Source organism: Erpetoichthys calabaricus, chromosome 7, assembly GCF_900747795.2.
Source record: "Erpetoichthys calabaricus chromosome 7, fErpCal1.3, whole genome shotgun sequence".
Lineage (NCBI taxonomy): Eukaryota > Metazoa > Chordata > Cladistia > Polypteriformes > Polypteridae > Erpetoichthys > Erpetoichthys calabaricus.
Genome location: NC_041400.2, coordinates 85,152,084 through 85,168,679, shown reverse-complemented (window position 1 = coordinate 85,168,679; position 16,596 = coordinate 85,152,084). Strand labels below are relative to the sequence as shown.

The 16,596-nt window shown below is 38.1% G+C and overlaps 1 protein-coding gene across 2 annotated transcripts in view; it reads right to left on the bottom strand.

Moving 5' to 3' along the window:
• The window catches only part of phf24 (PHD finger protein 24), a 211,262-nt gene that overhangs the window by 186,687 nt on the left and 7,979 nt on the right, over positions 1-16,596 (bottom strand). For both annotated transcript variants that reach the window (XM_051930143.1, XM_028805156.2), the window contains exon 2: positions 8,708-9,099. In XM_051930143.1, coding sequence (XP_051786103.1) covers positions 8,708-9,094 — 387 coding nt within the window. In that variant the 5' untranslated portion in view covers positions 9,095-9,099. The remainder of the gene's footprint in view (positions 1-8,707; positions 9,100-16,596) is intronic.

The window sequence follows — 16,596 nt, the reverse complement described above, 5'->3', positions numbered from 1 at the left end:
GAAGAAGTACTGGAATCTGAAGTATTGGGGTGCCAGCTGAGTCACTCTTTTTAATTTGTAGCAATAAATAGCAAAACAGGCATTCATGGGAGCAAGAACAGAACATAAATGCAAATAAATTGCCTCTCAGTGCAAACTGCTTTTGTGATCAAGCAGGGATCTCGGAGCTCTCTCCTACAGATTTATCTAGGAACAAATGAGACACCTGGTACTGTATACATCTGACCCACAAAATTCCATGCCAGCAGTCATAACAGCATTAGCAGATTTTCAAAAGATAAATGGACTCAAAATCAATTTAAATAAAAGAGCGCCATTTCCAATGTACTCACTAGCACAAAATATTAGGCTTAGCAGATCAGTTTACATATCTAGGGTTAAACATCACAAGAAAATATAAACCTCTTTTTTAACAAAATTTTGCGTGTTTGCATGGAAAAAACTTGTGATGTGAAAAAACAAGATGTGAATTGGCCTAACCTCCATCTCAAATTAGCAGGGAGAATCACTGTCAAGATGAACATCCTTCCGAAGCTTCTTTTTCTATTTCAAAACATCAACATATACATTAATAAATAATTTTTAAGAAATTAGACTCAATCATAACCTAATTTATTTGGAATTCGAAACATCCACACAACTGTGATGATGTGACGAAGCACTTTAAGGCAGAGAAGCTCTTATCTGTTGCACTTCTACATGGCAACCTCGCTCTCAAACATACAGTGCATTTAATGTTTGGAAAATGTCCAGGATTAAAACAGTTAAGAGATTTGTACATAGATAACATCTTTGCATCCTATGCATAATTAAGCTTCAAATTTCACTTCTCATCAACACAATTTTTCCACTACTTTTAAATCAGAAACTTTGCTAAACGGAACCTGCCCTGTTCTCTCACCTCCCACCTTTTTCTATTCCAGAAGAAATATTAATCAGTCTTAAAGACTTAGATAGCATCTCTGCAACATATAAAAAACATTTTGAAGTATCTTCCTTTCAAAGAACCCAGGGTACAATGGAGAAATGATCTTTCACTTATTTCAGAAAAGGAGTGGAAGGCAGCCATAAACAGAATACACTCTAGCTTCATATGGGCAAAGCATTCAATCATTCAACTTAAAATCTACTGAGCATATTTATCTCATTTGAAATTTTCTAAAATGTATCCAGGGCAAGACTCAACCAGTGAAAGTCTAGCTCCAGACTCATTGGGCCACATGTTTTGGGGCATGCACCAAATTAACATCATTTTGGATAAAAATCTTTGAATACCAATAAGACAGCCTTGGTGTCACAATCAAGTCTAACCAATAACAGCTGTGTTTGGTGTACATCCAGATGGGATTACATTGCAGAAGGAAAAACTGTTATTGCATTTTACCTCACTACTAGCACGTAGACTTAATTTGTTCAAATGGAAGAATCCTACACCACCACTTTTAAGTCAGCAGGTAACTGACGTTCTATAAGTTTTGAAATTGGAAGAAATCTAATCAATAACATTTTAGAATAAGCTTCTATATCAGGGAAATGTAAATTCTTCCTTTCTTGTTGCATTTAAAGATTTGTCTGGTTGTTGACTCTCCACTCTTTCTCTTGGGTGAGGGTTGAATTTTGGTTTGTTAAGTTGACTGTATGGAATGTTATTTGCTTCTAATTAAAATCAATAAAAAACACAAATGAGGCATCATCATTCAGGAGTGTCTGGCTTTTATAGTTGTTCAGGTGGAATGGGTGGGGTGTTAGCCTCAAGAAACATCTTCTCACTGCGGAATTAGAGAAAAAGGACACTATTAGCAGTAGCTCCCTCTCTCCCCCCAGTGGGATGTTATGTAGCCTGGATGAGCCCTGAAGGTTGTCCCTCAGAAACACATGCGTGACAATATATCACCAGGGAGCAGACATTTGAATGTACCACTACCTCCCACACATGATGGTGCAATGGTAGTGCTGCTGCCTCGCAGTAAGGAGACCTGGGTTTGCTTCCCGGGTCCCCCCTTCGTGGAGTTTGCATGTTCTCCCTGTGTCTGCCTGGGTTTCCTCCGGGTGCTCCGGTTTCCTCCTACAGTCCAAGACATTTTTTTTTAAATTAAACTGAACAAACTGGTGTTAGTTAAAACCAACGGTGCTGTTCAAGGAGAACAGTCTAACTAACTGTTTCACATATCACCGCATTCTCCATTAAGGAACAGTTATATTGCAAACTGAAAGAAGGAAACCTGATGGGGACGATGGAAAGGTAGTTAAAACAATCACTAAAGCACAGACAGTTTCAGATTTTAGTGGTTGAATATGAATTGCACTATCACAACCTCATACTACACAGTGAAGTTTGATGGTTGAGCCAAGGAAATGTTTTATTAAGGTGTATTGATTTTCTCTCAATGATGTTAACAGTTTATTCAGCACAGGGAGCACACTGATCTGCCATATGACAATGACAAAAAATTCATACCGAATGTTGCTTTCTCACCAGCATCACAGAACATTTAAATGCACTTATTCTGAACTTTTTTTTTTTTTTGGTTCTTTATTTTGCCTTATACAATTTCTTGTATTAGGAATTTAGTAGTTTTTGCATACCCCTTGGGGTCAGAGCGCAGGGTCAGCCATTGTACAGCGCCCCTGGAGCAATTACAGGTTAAGGGCCTTGCTCAAGGGCCCAGCAGAGCAGGATCTCTTTTGGCAGTGACGGGGATTCGAACCGGCAACCTTCGGGATACCAGTGCAGATCCTTAGCCTCAGAGCCACCACTCCGCCCAAACTCACAACTTTCTCTATCAAGAACAGCTTAAAAAGGCATTTTTTTCTCATTTTCCAATTCTGAGTGTTTGAATATGTCAGCTGTGCAGCACTGCTTTCCACCCAGCAGAGATTACAGATTATTTTGCTAAAGTTTCAAGGGAATTTAATAGTCATTTTGATGACCTAAAACCACTCATCCCAATGATTCATGCAGTTGAAAATCTATTCAGTACTGAAGTAAAACCTGCTTCAGAACTCACAGAGGTGTTTGTTGCTTCAAAAGCCATTATTAGGCTGCTTATTAATTTGCAGAGTAACTGCATTTTACATTTTAAGTATAAAGAGAAATCAGTTTTAAACTTATGGATGTGTTAGGTATCAGGCAGAGAGTATGATGACAAAAAAAAAAAAAACATCTAGTCTAATCTAGTTTTACATCTAGTTGCATGTGCAAAAGTACATTTTCAGCAATGGACATTATTAAGTGCAAACAGTGCCATTGTCACACTGACAAGCACCTCAACAGCTGTCAGTGTACAGCACAACAGGAAATAAACCTGACGTAAAGAAACTGGTCAGCAAAATGCAAACTCAGTCTTCACATAAGACAAGTTTACAGTATGTGTTTTGTATTTTGTAAATAGTATTACATTAAATACACTTTAATGGACATACAAGTTATTGTTGAAAGTAAATGCAGAGCACATTTTTTCATGAAAGAACAATTTGATATGTATAAAGTCAATCAACTAAATTATCCATCCATCCATTATCCAACCCGCTATATCCTAACTACAGGGTCACGGGGGTCTGCTGGAGCCAATCCCAGGTAACACAGAGCGCAAGGCAGGAAACAAACCCTGGGCAGGGCGCCAGCCAACCGCAGGGTACACACACACACCAAGCACACACTAAGGACAATTTAGGATCACCAATGCACCTAACCTGCATGTCTTTGGACTGTGGGAGGAAACCGGAGTACCCGGAGGAAACCCACGCAGACACGGGGAGAACATGCAAACTCCACGCAGGGAGGACCTGGGAAGAGAACCCGGGTCTCCTAATTGCGAGGCAGCAGCGCTAATCAACTAAATTATAATCAGTTAAAATATTTTGAACAATGTTTTTAGATTTACAGTTGTATTACCAAATTTTTTAAGGCAGATAAGGGGACTGGTAATAAGTATCCTGATTGTATTAGTTTGTATTTATGGTGGGGCATGGCAGTATTCAAATGTAACTTGCATATTTTCCTTATAGGAAGGTATTTTAAGGAGCAAAAGTAGAGAGAGAGAGGTCAGGAGCATGCACTGATAGAGCGCATTGCCACACCCATCACATGACAAACCAACTCAGGATCCAGATTAGGACCCGAGTGCAGCCATGCAATGGGTGACACCTCAGCACCACACTAGTTCAGATGGAGTGGAACAGTGTGAGGTTTTTTATGGTGGCCGGAGTGCCAATTCTGCCACCAATCGCCAAGTTTTTCTCTGCAGGTTGGAGGGCCTACATAATAAAATGCTGATAGATCTAAATTACAGCAAAGTTTCAAAGAGTTTTCATAATTAAGATGCATTTTACTTTACTCTCATTTTCAGATAAATTTAATTAAAATTGTTTTTATCTAGTGTTATGTTATGATTAAAACAAGAGAAATCTTATGTTAGTTTTGACTCTTGATGCTGCCAATTTACAAAACCGAACAGAAATGTGCATATGCATGGTCATAAAGCTGCTGTGAAAATGTACATGGCATTATGCCAAAGTTTAGTTTTTATACATCTCGACTTCAATGTGGAAATGGATATATGCAACATTTTTCTATGTGCGCACTGTTTATACATGAGGCATCTGCAGTTATTATCAACAACTCTTCAAATTTATTGGCCTGCCTATCACAAATTTATTAGGTTCAATAAAGAATTAATGAAGGGGTGGAGAGGTGCTTTTAGACTAAGGATCTGATCTGGTATTTGGAAGGTTGCCGGTTCAAATCCTGTTACTGCCAGAAGGGTTCCTACTCCGGTGAGTCCTTAAGCAAGTCCCATTACCTGAAAATTGTTCCAGGAGCCCTGCACAATGGCTGACTCTGTGCTCTGACCTTCATGTGAAACGACTATTTCACCTTGGGGATTAATAAAGTATATCAAATAAAAAAACATAAAATACTGTGAGAAGAAAGAAATAGTAGCAAATTATTCAGCATACACGTAATAGATAGACTAGCCGTTCCAAGAGACACATTAATGGCAATGATATAATGCAATTTAAACATTTTATTAAAGATATTCAATAACTGAAAATCAGAGTGTAACAGAATTTATAAGCCGGTACCAAGTATTTTGTTTTGCAAGTTGTAGTGGATCAAAATAACCACTCAGTGCTTCCTTGAATTAGCTGACATATAATTTGCTACAAAGTAACATTTATTATCAAATTATGTCTTTGGCTAGTAATCCAGATTTCTGTTTAAATGCAATGTTGACTCTTACTCTACTTTCCTAAGAGAGCTAGCAAATTACTATAAAATTTTCAAGATCAGGAAAAAAGTGCCAAAGGAGAAGGAAGTTTATTTTATAACAAACCTTTGGCTTTTTATAAAAAGGGCAAGCTAAAATAGAGCCAAAGGTGCTCAACTGGACTGAGATCTGGTGACTACGAAGGTCATTAGAGTACAGTGAACTTATTGTCATATTCAAGAAACCAGTTTGAGATGATTTGAGCTCTGTGACATGGAGCATTATTCTGGTGGAAGTAGACATCAGAAGATGGGTACACAGTGGTCATAAATATATACACACACACACACGCACACGCTCACACACAGACATAATTATGTTATTTATTTGCAGAAAATGGAAAAATTTAAACAAAAGTTCAAAAGAGCAGACAGAGGCACAAAAAAGTTACATGCAACTTTTAATGTAATGCAATGCAATGCAATGCAATAATTGCATAATTAGATCTGGACCACCCTGTATAAAATGAAATACTATATCCTTCCCTAGTTATACTTCTATCTTTGCATAATACAGAGTGTAATGAAATACTGCATTATAACATGGTACACCAGTTACAGAAGGGAAGAACATAAGACTGTGCAATGGGTCATCACAACTGCCCAAATTTGGGCACACAGTTGCTGGCAATCAAGGACATTTATCTGTCTATGTGTCAAAGAAAGTCCTCCAATATCATCAGAGACCCCACTTACCTTTCATTATCATTTCTTACTCCCTTCTGAGAAATGAAACAAGACTATCTATGCCTGCATCACAAGTACTGAAAAACACAGTTTCTTTCCTAGAGCTGTTAAATTATTGAATATTATATGAGACTAATTTAAGTCTCTTATGTGCAATATTTAGTGAATGTATACAATACATTTTATGCTGAATCGACTCTGGGGGACACAGATTATGCGGTAGCTCTACAGCACCTTGTTTCTACGCTTTTATATATTTTTCTTTTTTTACATTTGAATTTATTTACTTATAATGTATATTGTTTTAAAGAAAAAAAGGGAATATTATTGTAATCTTGTTGTTTGTTGTCCTTCAGTGATACAATGACAATAAGTTATTCAAACATAACTCATCATGGTCTCATCTTTCCAAAAGTAGTCACAACGTCCCATAAACCTATGACCCACACTTCTACACCAAGATTTGTGCCACATGCAAAGGCTTCCAATTTCCTCCATCTTACCTAGACTGACACATGGCACAGGCAAAATTTCAAAGAAGACTATATTAATCAGTTCTGCACCTAGGTTTGCCACCTGACTCTTTACATTTGAATCTCAAAACTGACAACCTGTCATTATGACATTTCTTTCATTATGGACAATGACAACTAGATCCGTCCCAGTTCTGGCCAAGAACCCCTCCACCCCTACAGGAAGGTCTCCTACCTGTGCACCTCAAAGACAACACACTCTATGAGACTCTCTGCCTTTGGAGCAAACCTGCATCTCAATCCCACCTAATGACAGTCTCCCACTATCATTAGTTCTCTTTTTGTGAACTAGTTTTGAAGTGATCTGTTGGAGCTCATCGTATATGTATTCACCTCATCCCTACCTATCACCTCAGCATTATCAGACCTACCGTTCAGCACAGGTTCCTGAAAATTGATTGAAACCTTAGACTCTGAGGTTGATGCTCCTGAATAATGTACACTTCTAGCTTTGTGCTTATGAAAATAAGCCCCTCCTGTTTCTACCTCTCTGATCTGAAGTCTCATTCTACACCACCTTGAGGGTATACACTATCTCCCTAAAGGACACCTCGGCATGATCTGCCTATTCCTTACTACAAACATAATCTAGCTACTTCCTCCTAAAGTTCTGAGACCCTAAACTTGAAGTGCTCTTTCAGCTGGTATCTCCTGCAGATATAGAACACCTGGAGACAGACTTTGTCAAAGTCAGCTTCCAAATAGTCCAACATCATAAGGGATTTGCACTGTATGATTAGAATTTATTTAAGTAACAGTTAAGCTCTTTTCAAATGATAAATTATGAGTTTAACCAACTTCAGCACCAGTTTACATATTACTGACCTCTCTAAGATACATACTGTAGATGGCTCCTTTACTGTATGTACTATTTAAGATGTCCTCACTACTGCACTATTTCTTCCCTCTGCTACTGATTCAATTTAAGTTGCCTGATGAGTGTGTTATCTATATATAAATGTAATGAATTATTATTATTATTATTATTTAAAACGTTTCCTTAAGCATGCCTGTTTATCTCAGAAACTGTCTCTTAGCTGCTTTCTTTCTAACCCAGTGTAACCCAATCAGTACTATAACTGCTAAACAACATCCTTGTTATATGTGGTCTTTACCCTTGCCTTCCTGTTAGCACCAATGTTTGTCAGCTTGCACATGATTTACCCACATTAACTAGTATTCCTTTACTTCCTTCCTTCCTAGGAATCTCATATATTGTACTTATTTACTGTTAAGAGAGCTAAATATTTATTTACTGTCCTACCGTTGAACTAAGCTACACCCGGCACCACACATCCCTCACTCACAAGGTGCCTCTGAGCTTGGACATTTGAAAAATACAACAGAAAAACCTTTCTAAATGGGAAAAAAAGCACAACAAAATACTGTTCGGTCAAATTATACCAAATAAAAATGAAGTTTTGTTTGGTAATTCACAGTACCAAACTCTTAGTACAACCAAGAGAAAGGATTACATCAGCAGATAGTTCAGCCTCTGTATAGGAGAGAAAGAAGTATAACAGTACATACACTGCATTGAGATCCTGTTCTAAAAAACATTTTACAGCACAGTACACACAAACTCACAGCATTCTTATTTTTTCATTTGTTACTTAATTGTCAATACCTTGAAAAATAATTATACACAAATCTCAAGCCTGTTAGAATCAAGGCTATTAACTATCAACTAGTAAACTAGAGACACTGAAAATACTGTGTGTTGTTTTCACTTTAATGTGTCAATATCAGGTGTATACATGATTAAGAATGAATTATGTCTTAAGTAGCACCTTAAATAACACATTGTACAATAATAAAAAAAAAAAGTAAATAATATATGTAAATGAAATTATTGGTCAGCATCACCAGCAGTGACACAATGGATTCCTTGAAGGTGCTAGTTGTCTGAAACTATATAGCGGTTTGACCAAAAAGCCCAGTGGCATTTATCACATTGGGTAATGAAGGTGAACATCTTAATATGTTGGTCAATAGGATATTTTTTTCTAACATATGATTTCAGTACAGAATGAAACTCTCAATGATCGCTCTACAACATTGACTCTAAAAATTCGAATGTGATATTTATCATATTTTTCCATTAAATTTTTACAATTAGTAACATGTCCACAAATGAAAACATTGAGAGAACTCATTACATTTCTGCATGTTGGCATGATTAACTGACAAAAGACTGATTAATGAAAAAAGCTCCTACCTGCTCTTGTTCCTCCAAATTAATATCAACAGGCTGATCATCATCAATTTTTCGTTTTGGTCGGATGAATGCAGGAGGAGTAAGTTGATGAGCCCACTGAATCTCCTCTGGCTCCAAACCTCGGCCATCACGAAGTCTGGACCAGGCTGTTGCTGCATCATCCTTAGCTGTAAAGTGGGAACTAGATGACTCCTGCTTTGATTCATTATCGTTCTCTTGCGCTTTTGTCTCAGTAGGTATTGCATTTTGTTCTTGGGTAGAATTCGGATGCTCAGGCCGACAGGCAAATGCAGGCTTGTCTTTAAGGCCTTCTTTAAAGGCTGAAACAACCACACTTACTTTCTGCACCTTCTCCACACTTTGCCTTTTGGACATCAGCACCCCCATTGTGTCTGTAAGGAAAAAGATAAACACAGGTTGGTTTTTACACAGGTTCATCATCTACAGGTCTGGTAATGTACAATTTCTAAGCTAAGAAATAAAGATATAGCCCTGTAGCACATAACTATTATTGTATCTCTTTATTATAACTTCATCTTAATTACTCTGATTTATAATTTAATGTTGACTGTGTAAGAATTTTTAAAGCTTTGTTAGTTGTAGATGTGTAGGCTTATTATGAATACTCTGGAAAGAAATTCATAAGCTTCTTATCAAGTTTAGTAGACTTTTATGGAGAACCACCATGGCCAGAGAAAATGTTGGTTCTACTATGTTAAACAGGGTTTTTCTTTTGAAGCTCCGGTTTTTCTCTCACAGTACTGTGTGTGTAGTATTGTTGTCTATTTAGTAAGAGTATTCCAATGGAGCAGCATAGAGTTTTTTCTTTGTTGTTTAAATTTATTAGGTTATGTACAATGGAAAGCTCACAGATTGGCTGTTAGGTTCTCATATGAACCCTTGTGAAGTTCTGTGGCTGTCGGAAAAAAGATAGACATAACCGCTCAGCCTATCACGGACATGGGAAACAACGTAGGAGAAATAAAGTTTTCATTCATGTTTTAGTGCTCCTTCACAGGTTAACACGGTAGCGGCACAACATTTTACCGGCATTTGTGCACGGGGTACCTAACGAGAGCAAGTCGTGGTGCTCAAACTAGCCGCCGCCGAGGCACAGATCTAAAGCCATTTTTGGAGCAGTTCCCAACGGTCGAGTGCTTAGGTGCGCTCCCGTAACTCTTACAGAAAACATGGAGAAATTGCTAGGTATAAATTAGGGAAAACCGGTTAGAATAATGAAGGGATCAGTTTCTAAGTGGACGGCACAAAACGTTCACAGGTGCAATTGAGGATGAAATAAAAGTAGGTGAAGGTTCACAGCATACACTAGGTGGATGCACGCTAGTGCTGGTAGGTTAAAAAGGTGGACTACACATGAAAGGGGGTACGGATTATTGGGGAATTCATGGCAAAGTAAACGGGGACTGGATAGACAAAATGTCTTGTGGTATAAAACCATGGTCCAGAAAACTAGCGGTCAGGAGTTGTTCAGGTCTTTGGGCTTGGCGGTTTGTTTGTACATCCACGCTACTATTAAAGATACAACCAATATATACAAGGGGCAAAATGTAACAATCCGATTCATTTCCTGTAATAGTTTGTGTAGATGGAATCTGGGCTTCAGGGTGCTCATTTTTCTTTACACTTTAGTATCCTTGTGCTACTTTTTGATTTTGATTATTTTTCAGTTTTTCCTGCATGTGTTGTCTTTTAGTTGGAAGAAGGAGGAAGAAGATTCTTTCTATTTATCATCACTTTCATTTAGGAACCACTGTAAATATTGTATATAGCAGTTGGACATATTTTTCTCGTTTCGTTAGTGTTTTTGCCTTGGACTTTTTGAATATTTTTTCAAGACATTTGTTTTGTAAATAGATTTGGCATGATTGGAGTAAACCATAATTCTTTTTTTGCATGGTTTTTGGTCTGTGTCTCACTTTGCTCATCCTCTGATCCTACAGTTATGTTTATTAAAACTCGTTCTGGGATCCAACATCTGTGCCAGTGCACAGGGTGCCACAACTCTACTTTGTACCATTCATATTTAAGAGAAGATGAAGTATTAAACCATTCCTGTTTCATAAATTAGTAAAATGTATTTCTAATCTGATCTACATTGGTCAATTAACTTATAAATCACTATTTCCAGCAAATTCATTTTATATTATATACCATATTTGAATAAATTCCAAATGCTGAAACTAAAAATTAATTTCTTCTTCTTCTTCTTCCGGCTGCTCCCGTTAAGGGTTGCCACAGCGGATCATCTTCTTCCATATCTTTCTGTCCTCTGCATATTGGTATGTTACACCCATCACATGCATGTCCTCTCTCACCACATCCATAAACCTTCTCTTAGGCATTCCTCTTTTTCTCCTGCCTGGCAGCTCTATCCTTAAAATCCTTCTCCCAATATACTCAGAATCTTTCCTCTGCACATGTCCAAACCAACGCAATCTCGCCTCTCTGACTTTGTCTCCCAACCGTCCAACTTGAGTTGACCCTCTAACATACTCATTTCTAATACTGTCCATCCTCGTCACACCTAATGCAAATGATAGCATCTTTAACTCTGCCACCTCCAGCTCTGTCTCCTGCTTTCTGGTCAGTGCCACCGTCTCCAACCCATATAACATAGCTGGTCTCACTACTGTCCTGTAGACCTTCCCTTTCACTCTTGCTGATATCCGTCTGTCATAAATCACTCCTGACACTCCTCCACCCATTCCACCCTGCCTGCACTCTCTTTTTCATCTCTCTTCCACAATCCCCATTACTCTGTACTGTTGATCCCAAGTATTTAAACTCATTCACCTTCACCAACTCTACTCCTTACATTCTCACCATTCCACTGACCTCCCTCTCATTTACACACATGTATTCTGTCTTGTTCCTACCGACCGTCATTCCTCTCCTCTCTAAAGCATATCTCCACCTCTCCAGGGTCTCCTAAACCTGCTCCCTACTATCACTACAGATCACAATGTCATCAGCAAACATCATAGTCTATGGGGACTCCTGTCTAATCTCGTCTGTCAACCTGTCCATCACCATTGCAAAAAAGAAAGGGCTCAGAGATGATCCCTGATGTAATCCCACCTCCACCTTGAATGCATCCATCACTCCTACCGCAGACCTCACCACAGTCACACTTCCCTCAATATATATCCTGTACAACTCTTACATACTTCTCTGCCACTCCCGACTTCATCATACAATACCGCAACTACTGTCAAGGCACCCTGTCATATGCTTTCTCCAGGTCCACAAAGACACAATGCAACTCCTTCTGGTCTTCTCTATACTTCTCCATCAACACCCTCAGAGCAAACATCGCATCTATGGTCCTCTTTCTTGGCATGAAACCATACTGCTGCTCACTAATCATCACCTCACTTCTTAACCTAGCTTCCACTACTCTTTCCCATAACTTCATGCTGTGGCTCATCAATTTTATCCCCATGTAGTTACTGCAGTCCTGCACATCCCCCTTATTCTTAAATATCGGCACCAGTACACTTCTTCTCCACTACTCAGGCATCCTCTCACTTTCCAAGATTCCATTAAACAATCTGGTTAAAAACTCCACTGCCATCTCTCCTAAACACCTCCATGCTTCCACAGGTATGTCATCTGGACCAACGGCTTTTCCATTCTTTATCCTCTTCATAGCTGTCTTTATGTCCTCATTGCTAATCCGTTGCACTTCCTGATTCACTATCTCCACATCATCCAACCTCTTCTCTCTCTCGTTCTCTTCATTGATAAGCCTCTCAAAGTACTCTTTCCATCTGCTCAACACACTCCCCTCGCTTGTGAGTACGTTTCCATCTTTATCTTTTATTACCTAACCTGCTGCACATCTTTCCCAGCTCGGTCCCTTTGTCTAGCCAATCAATACAGGTCCTTTTCTCCCTCTTTAGTGTCCAACCTCTCATACAACTCATCATACGCTTTCTTTATCCTTCACCATCTCTCTCTTCACCATGCGCCTTATCTCCTTGTACTCTTGTCTACTTTCTGCATCTTTCTGACTATCCCACTTCTTCTTTGCCATCCTCTTCCTCTGTATACTCTCCTATACTTCCCCATTCCACCACCAGGTTTCCTTTTTCCTCCTTCCTGTGCCCAGATGTCACACCAAGCAGCCTTCTTGCTGTCACCCTTACTACATCTGTTGTAGTTTCCCAACTGTCTGGTAATTCTTCACTGCCATCCAGTGCCTGTCTCACCTTCTCCCTAAACACAACATTTCAGTCTTCCTTTTTCAACTTCCACCATTTAATCCTTGGCTCTGCCCTCACTCTCTTCCTCTTCTTGATCTCCAACGTCATCCTACAGACCACCATCCTATGCTGCTTAACTACACTTTCCCCTGCCACTACTTTGCAGTCTTCAATCTCCTTCAGATTGACTCTTCTGCATAGGATGAAGTCTACCTGTGTGCATCTTCCTCCACTCTTCTACGTCACCCTATGTTCCTCCCTCTTCGTAAAATACGTATTCACCACAGTCATGTCCATCCTTTTGGCAAAATCCACTATCCTCTGACCTTCCTCATTCCTCTCCTTGCCAGAAAATTATATTATGATTTCAGTGCTGGAAACTTAAAGAAAAGGCCCAAGCACTTCTAACTGACTGGGACAATATTACAAATTAGAGATGTCATGATACCAGAATGTATGCATTTTATACCAATACCAATGAAATTTTTGTAAACTTGATGCCTATTCGATATCACGGTAAAAAGTTTTTCATGTAAACAATACTGTGTATTTTTGTAATAGAATAAAAATATATAAATATTACCAGTAACAGCAGTTTAAAGTTGCTTTAATAGCCATCAAGTAATTACTCTACTATCATTTTTATTTAAACTCGTTTATACATTCATAAACATCAAAAAACTACACAGTGCTTAAATTTTAGTGTGTGATAAACAAAAAGGATTCCGTAGTGTTTATGTTATAATCTTTGGAGAATTTCAGCATAGTGTTTATAAAGAAGGGCAACACGGTGGTGCAGTGGTAGAGCTGCTGCCTCACAGTAAAGGAGTCCCGGGTTCACTTCCCGGGTCCTCCCTGCGTGGAGTTTGCATGTTCTCCTCCTGTCTGCATGGTTTCCTCCTGGTGCTCTGGTTTCCTCCCACAGTCCAAAGTCATGCAGGTTAGGTGCATTGGCAATCCTAAATTGTCCCAAGTGTGTGTCTGGTGTGTGGGGGTGTGTGTGTGTGTGCCCTGCGGTGGGCTGGTACCCTGCCCGGGTTTGCTCTTGCCTTGTGCCCTGTGTTGGCTGGGATTGACTCCAGCAGACCCCCGTGACCCTGTGTTAGGATAATAGCGGGTTGGAAAGTGACTGTTTATAAAGAATGACATCATCAGGAACTAACTGATTTATCTTACCATGTTTACATTCTAAATTTATTATCTAAAATTTTCTATTTTTTTCTCTTCAGGACACAGCTGAAAATCAATACTAAAAGTAAAAGTTCAAATGTTACATCTGTACTGTTGAATTGGTGAAATCCTAGATAATTAAGAATATTTTCATTTAAAGATAATCTTTAAAGCTATTTTTCTGACATGCTTTCTAAAATGTAGTTAGTCAGAGAATCACTCTATTAGGTTTGTAACATTTGCAATTTTAAGATTAATATTTGCATCATTAGCTGATTAAAAAACTTACAGAAGAATAATTTTTAATGGATGAGTCAAATTAATTCAAATTTTGTTGTTATGTAATGTTATAGACTCATGGTGCTTTAATTATAAGTCTGTCTCTCCTTTTTTATATTTGTCCAAACTTTAAAGCTTTCTGTGTGAAATCAGTTTTTTCAGTTTTAAAATAATCTAATTTCATAAATCTTTTAAAGTAACTTTTGTTGTGTTCTTCTCAAAGTGTTTTATATGAGCGATCAGACTTTGTTATTGCTTAGCCTGTGTTCAAACACACACATGTAAACATTTTTACTCATGTTTTTCTCCTGTATTATTGTTCCAAAGTAATTCATATACTTGCAGACACATATAAGTGCAGCACCGACTTTCATTCTGTACTACCAATACTGCTAGTACCATTACATTTTCAAAATTTTATTATTGTCTTGGCACCAAGATATCAATTCTTGTGACATCCATATTACAAATAATACAAAAAAATGTCAATGGAGAACAGATAAGGGAGCAGGGAAAAAAGAAAAAAATGCACAAAAATGAAGTATACCACTAAACAAAAAGATACAATTTTAACACAATGACAGGCTGCAAACTATACATACATAAAATAGTGCTGCAAGAATCCTGATGAGGGTGCGGAAATATGAACACATTTCACAAATCCTTCGATCACTTCATTGGCTCCCTATCCATCTCCGTATAGAATACAAACTCTGTTTACTCACCAGTGCATCCATAGAAATGCTCCACAATATCTTAAGGAACTCCTTATACTACAATCCACTACAAGAAACCTCCATTTTACAAATACCTACCGACTTCACCCCCCCGTGACCAAACTTCATACAATGGGAGAACGAGCCTTTGCAGCCGCTGCTCCACAGCTCTGGAATGCCCTACCAGAGACCCTAAGAACACAGCAGATTGTGGGCTGTTTTAAAAAACAGCTAAAGACTTTCTATTTAGGAAAGCTTATTAACAAGAATGCTATAATTATTGTTTTATTTCTGTTTTTATCTTGCCTTGCCTTTGTTTAACTTTTTATGTTGCACTTTGAGATTCACTGCTAATGTAAGGTGCCCCTATAAATAAAATGCATTATTATTATTACATATGATCCTGAGATGTTTTATGTTGTTACTGAGTTCAATCGCCTTGGGAAAAGATGAATGCTATTAAGGAATAAATGGTCTTGTAGCAATGCCCTAATGAAAATTTGACTTTCAAAGAAACCCTCAAATGCTTAATTTAGCTGAACCAAACCCTCCTCCTCATTAGAGTTATGCCAGGGAAGAAAAAAACTTTTGTGGGTTTATTAGGCATGCAGATGAGGGGACTTACTGTATATAGTTGCTTATATTTTTCCTTGCTGACAAATAAGCCTCTAGAATGAGTGTTTGTGACATAATGTAATGTACCCAAATTTGGAACTTTTTATAAAGAGATTGCATATATTTTTAATATTTTCAACTACACATATAATGCTTGTAGTGCCTTAAAAAAACAGCCCTCCTTGTTCAATGACACTAACAGGATCTCTGAAACTGTACCAATACCATACTAAAGGCATATTGTATTGACTGTTGTTACAAACATTTGCAAGTAGTACTTAATTGCAACTGAATGTGTATGTTAACCTTTTAAGCAATTAATCCAAGCCTGAAATCATGACCCTGGATATGGACCAATTAAAAGGGGGGCTTCAAACACACTAGGTGAAAAGATCACATTAGTCAACCTCAAGGGTACTCTAAGCATTCTTCTCTTCATTTCAATCTAAGCTTCTATTCCATCACTACTACACCTTTGTTACAGCCTTCCTCTGCACCTTACACTCAACAAGCACAATGTCTTGAGGGGATGTAAATACTTCCAAGGTCCCTTCAGTGCAGCCTTACTTTTGCTAATGGAACATCATGCTAGTGTTCCTTCCAGCTGTGCCTGCTGCTTCTACATCACTTGTGTTATTTTTGCAACCATAACGTGATTTATCTTTTGTCTGCTTATGCAAGGATATGTACATACTGCATTATTTGTCTTTTGATAATATGAATAAACCACAGGATAATTTATAAGGAGCATCATTTACCCAATATTAAAGCATAGGTAGCACATGCAATATTTTAAGCCAGTTCTTATTTCTCCTAGTTGGGTTTTTGAAATAATATTTTTAACTGTTAATCAACTGTTATATGATTTAACCACTGAACCATG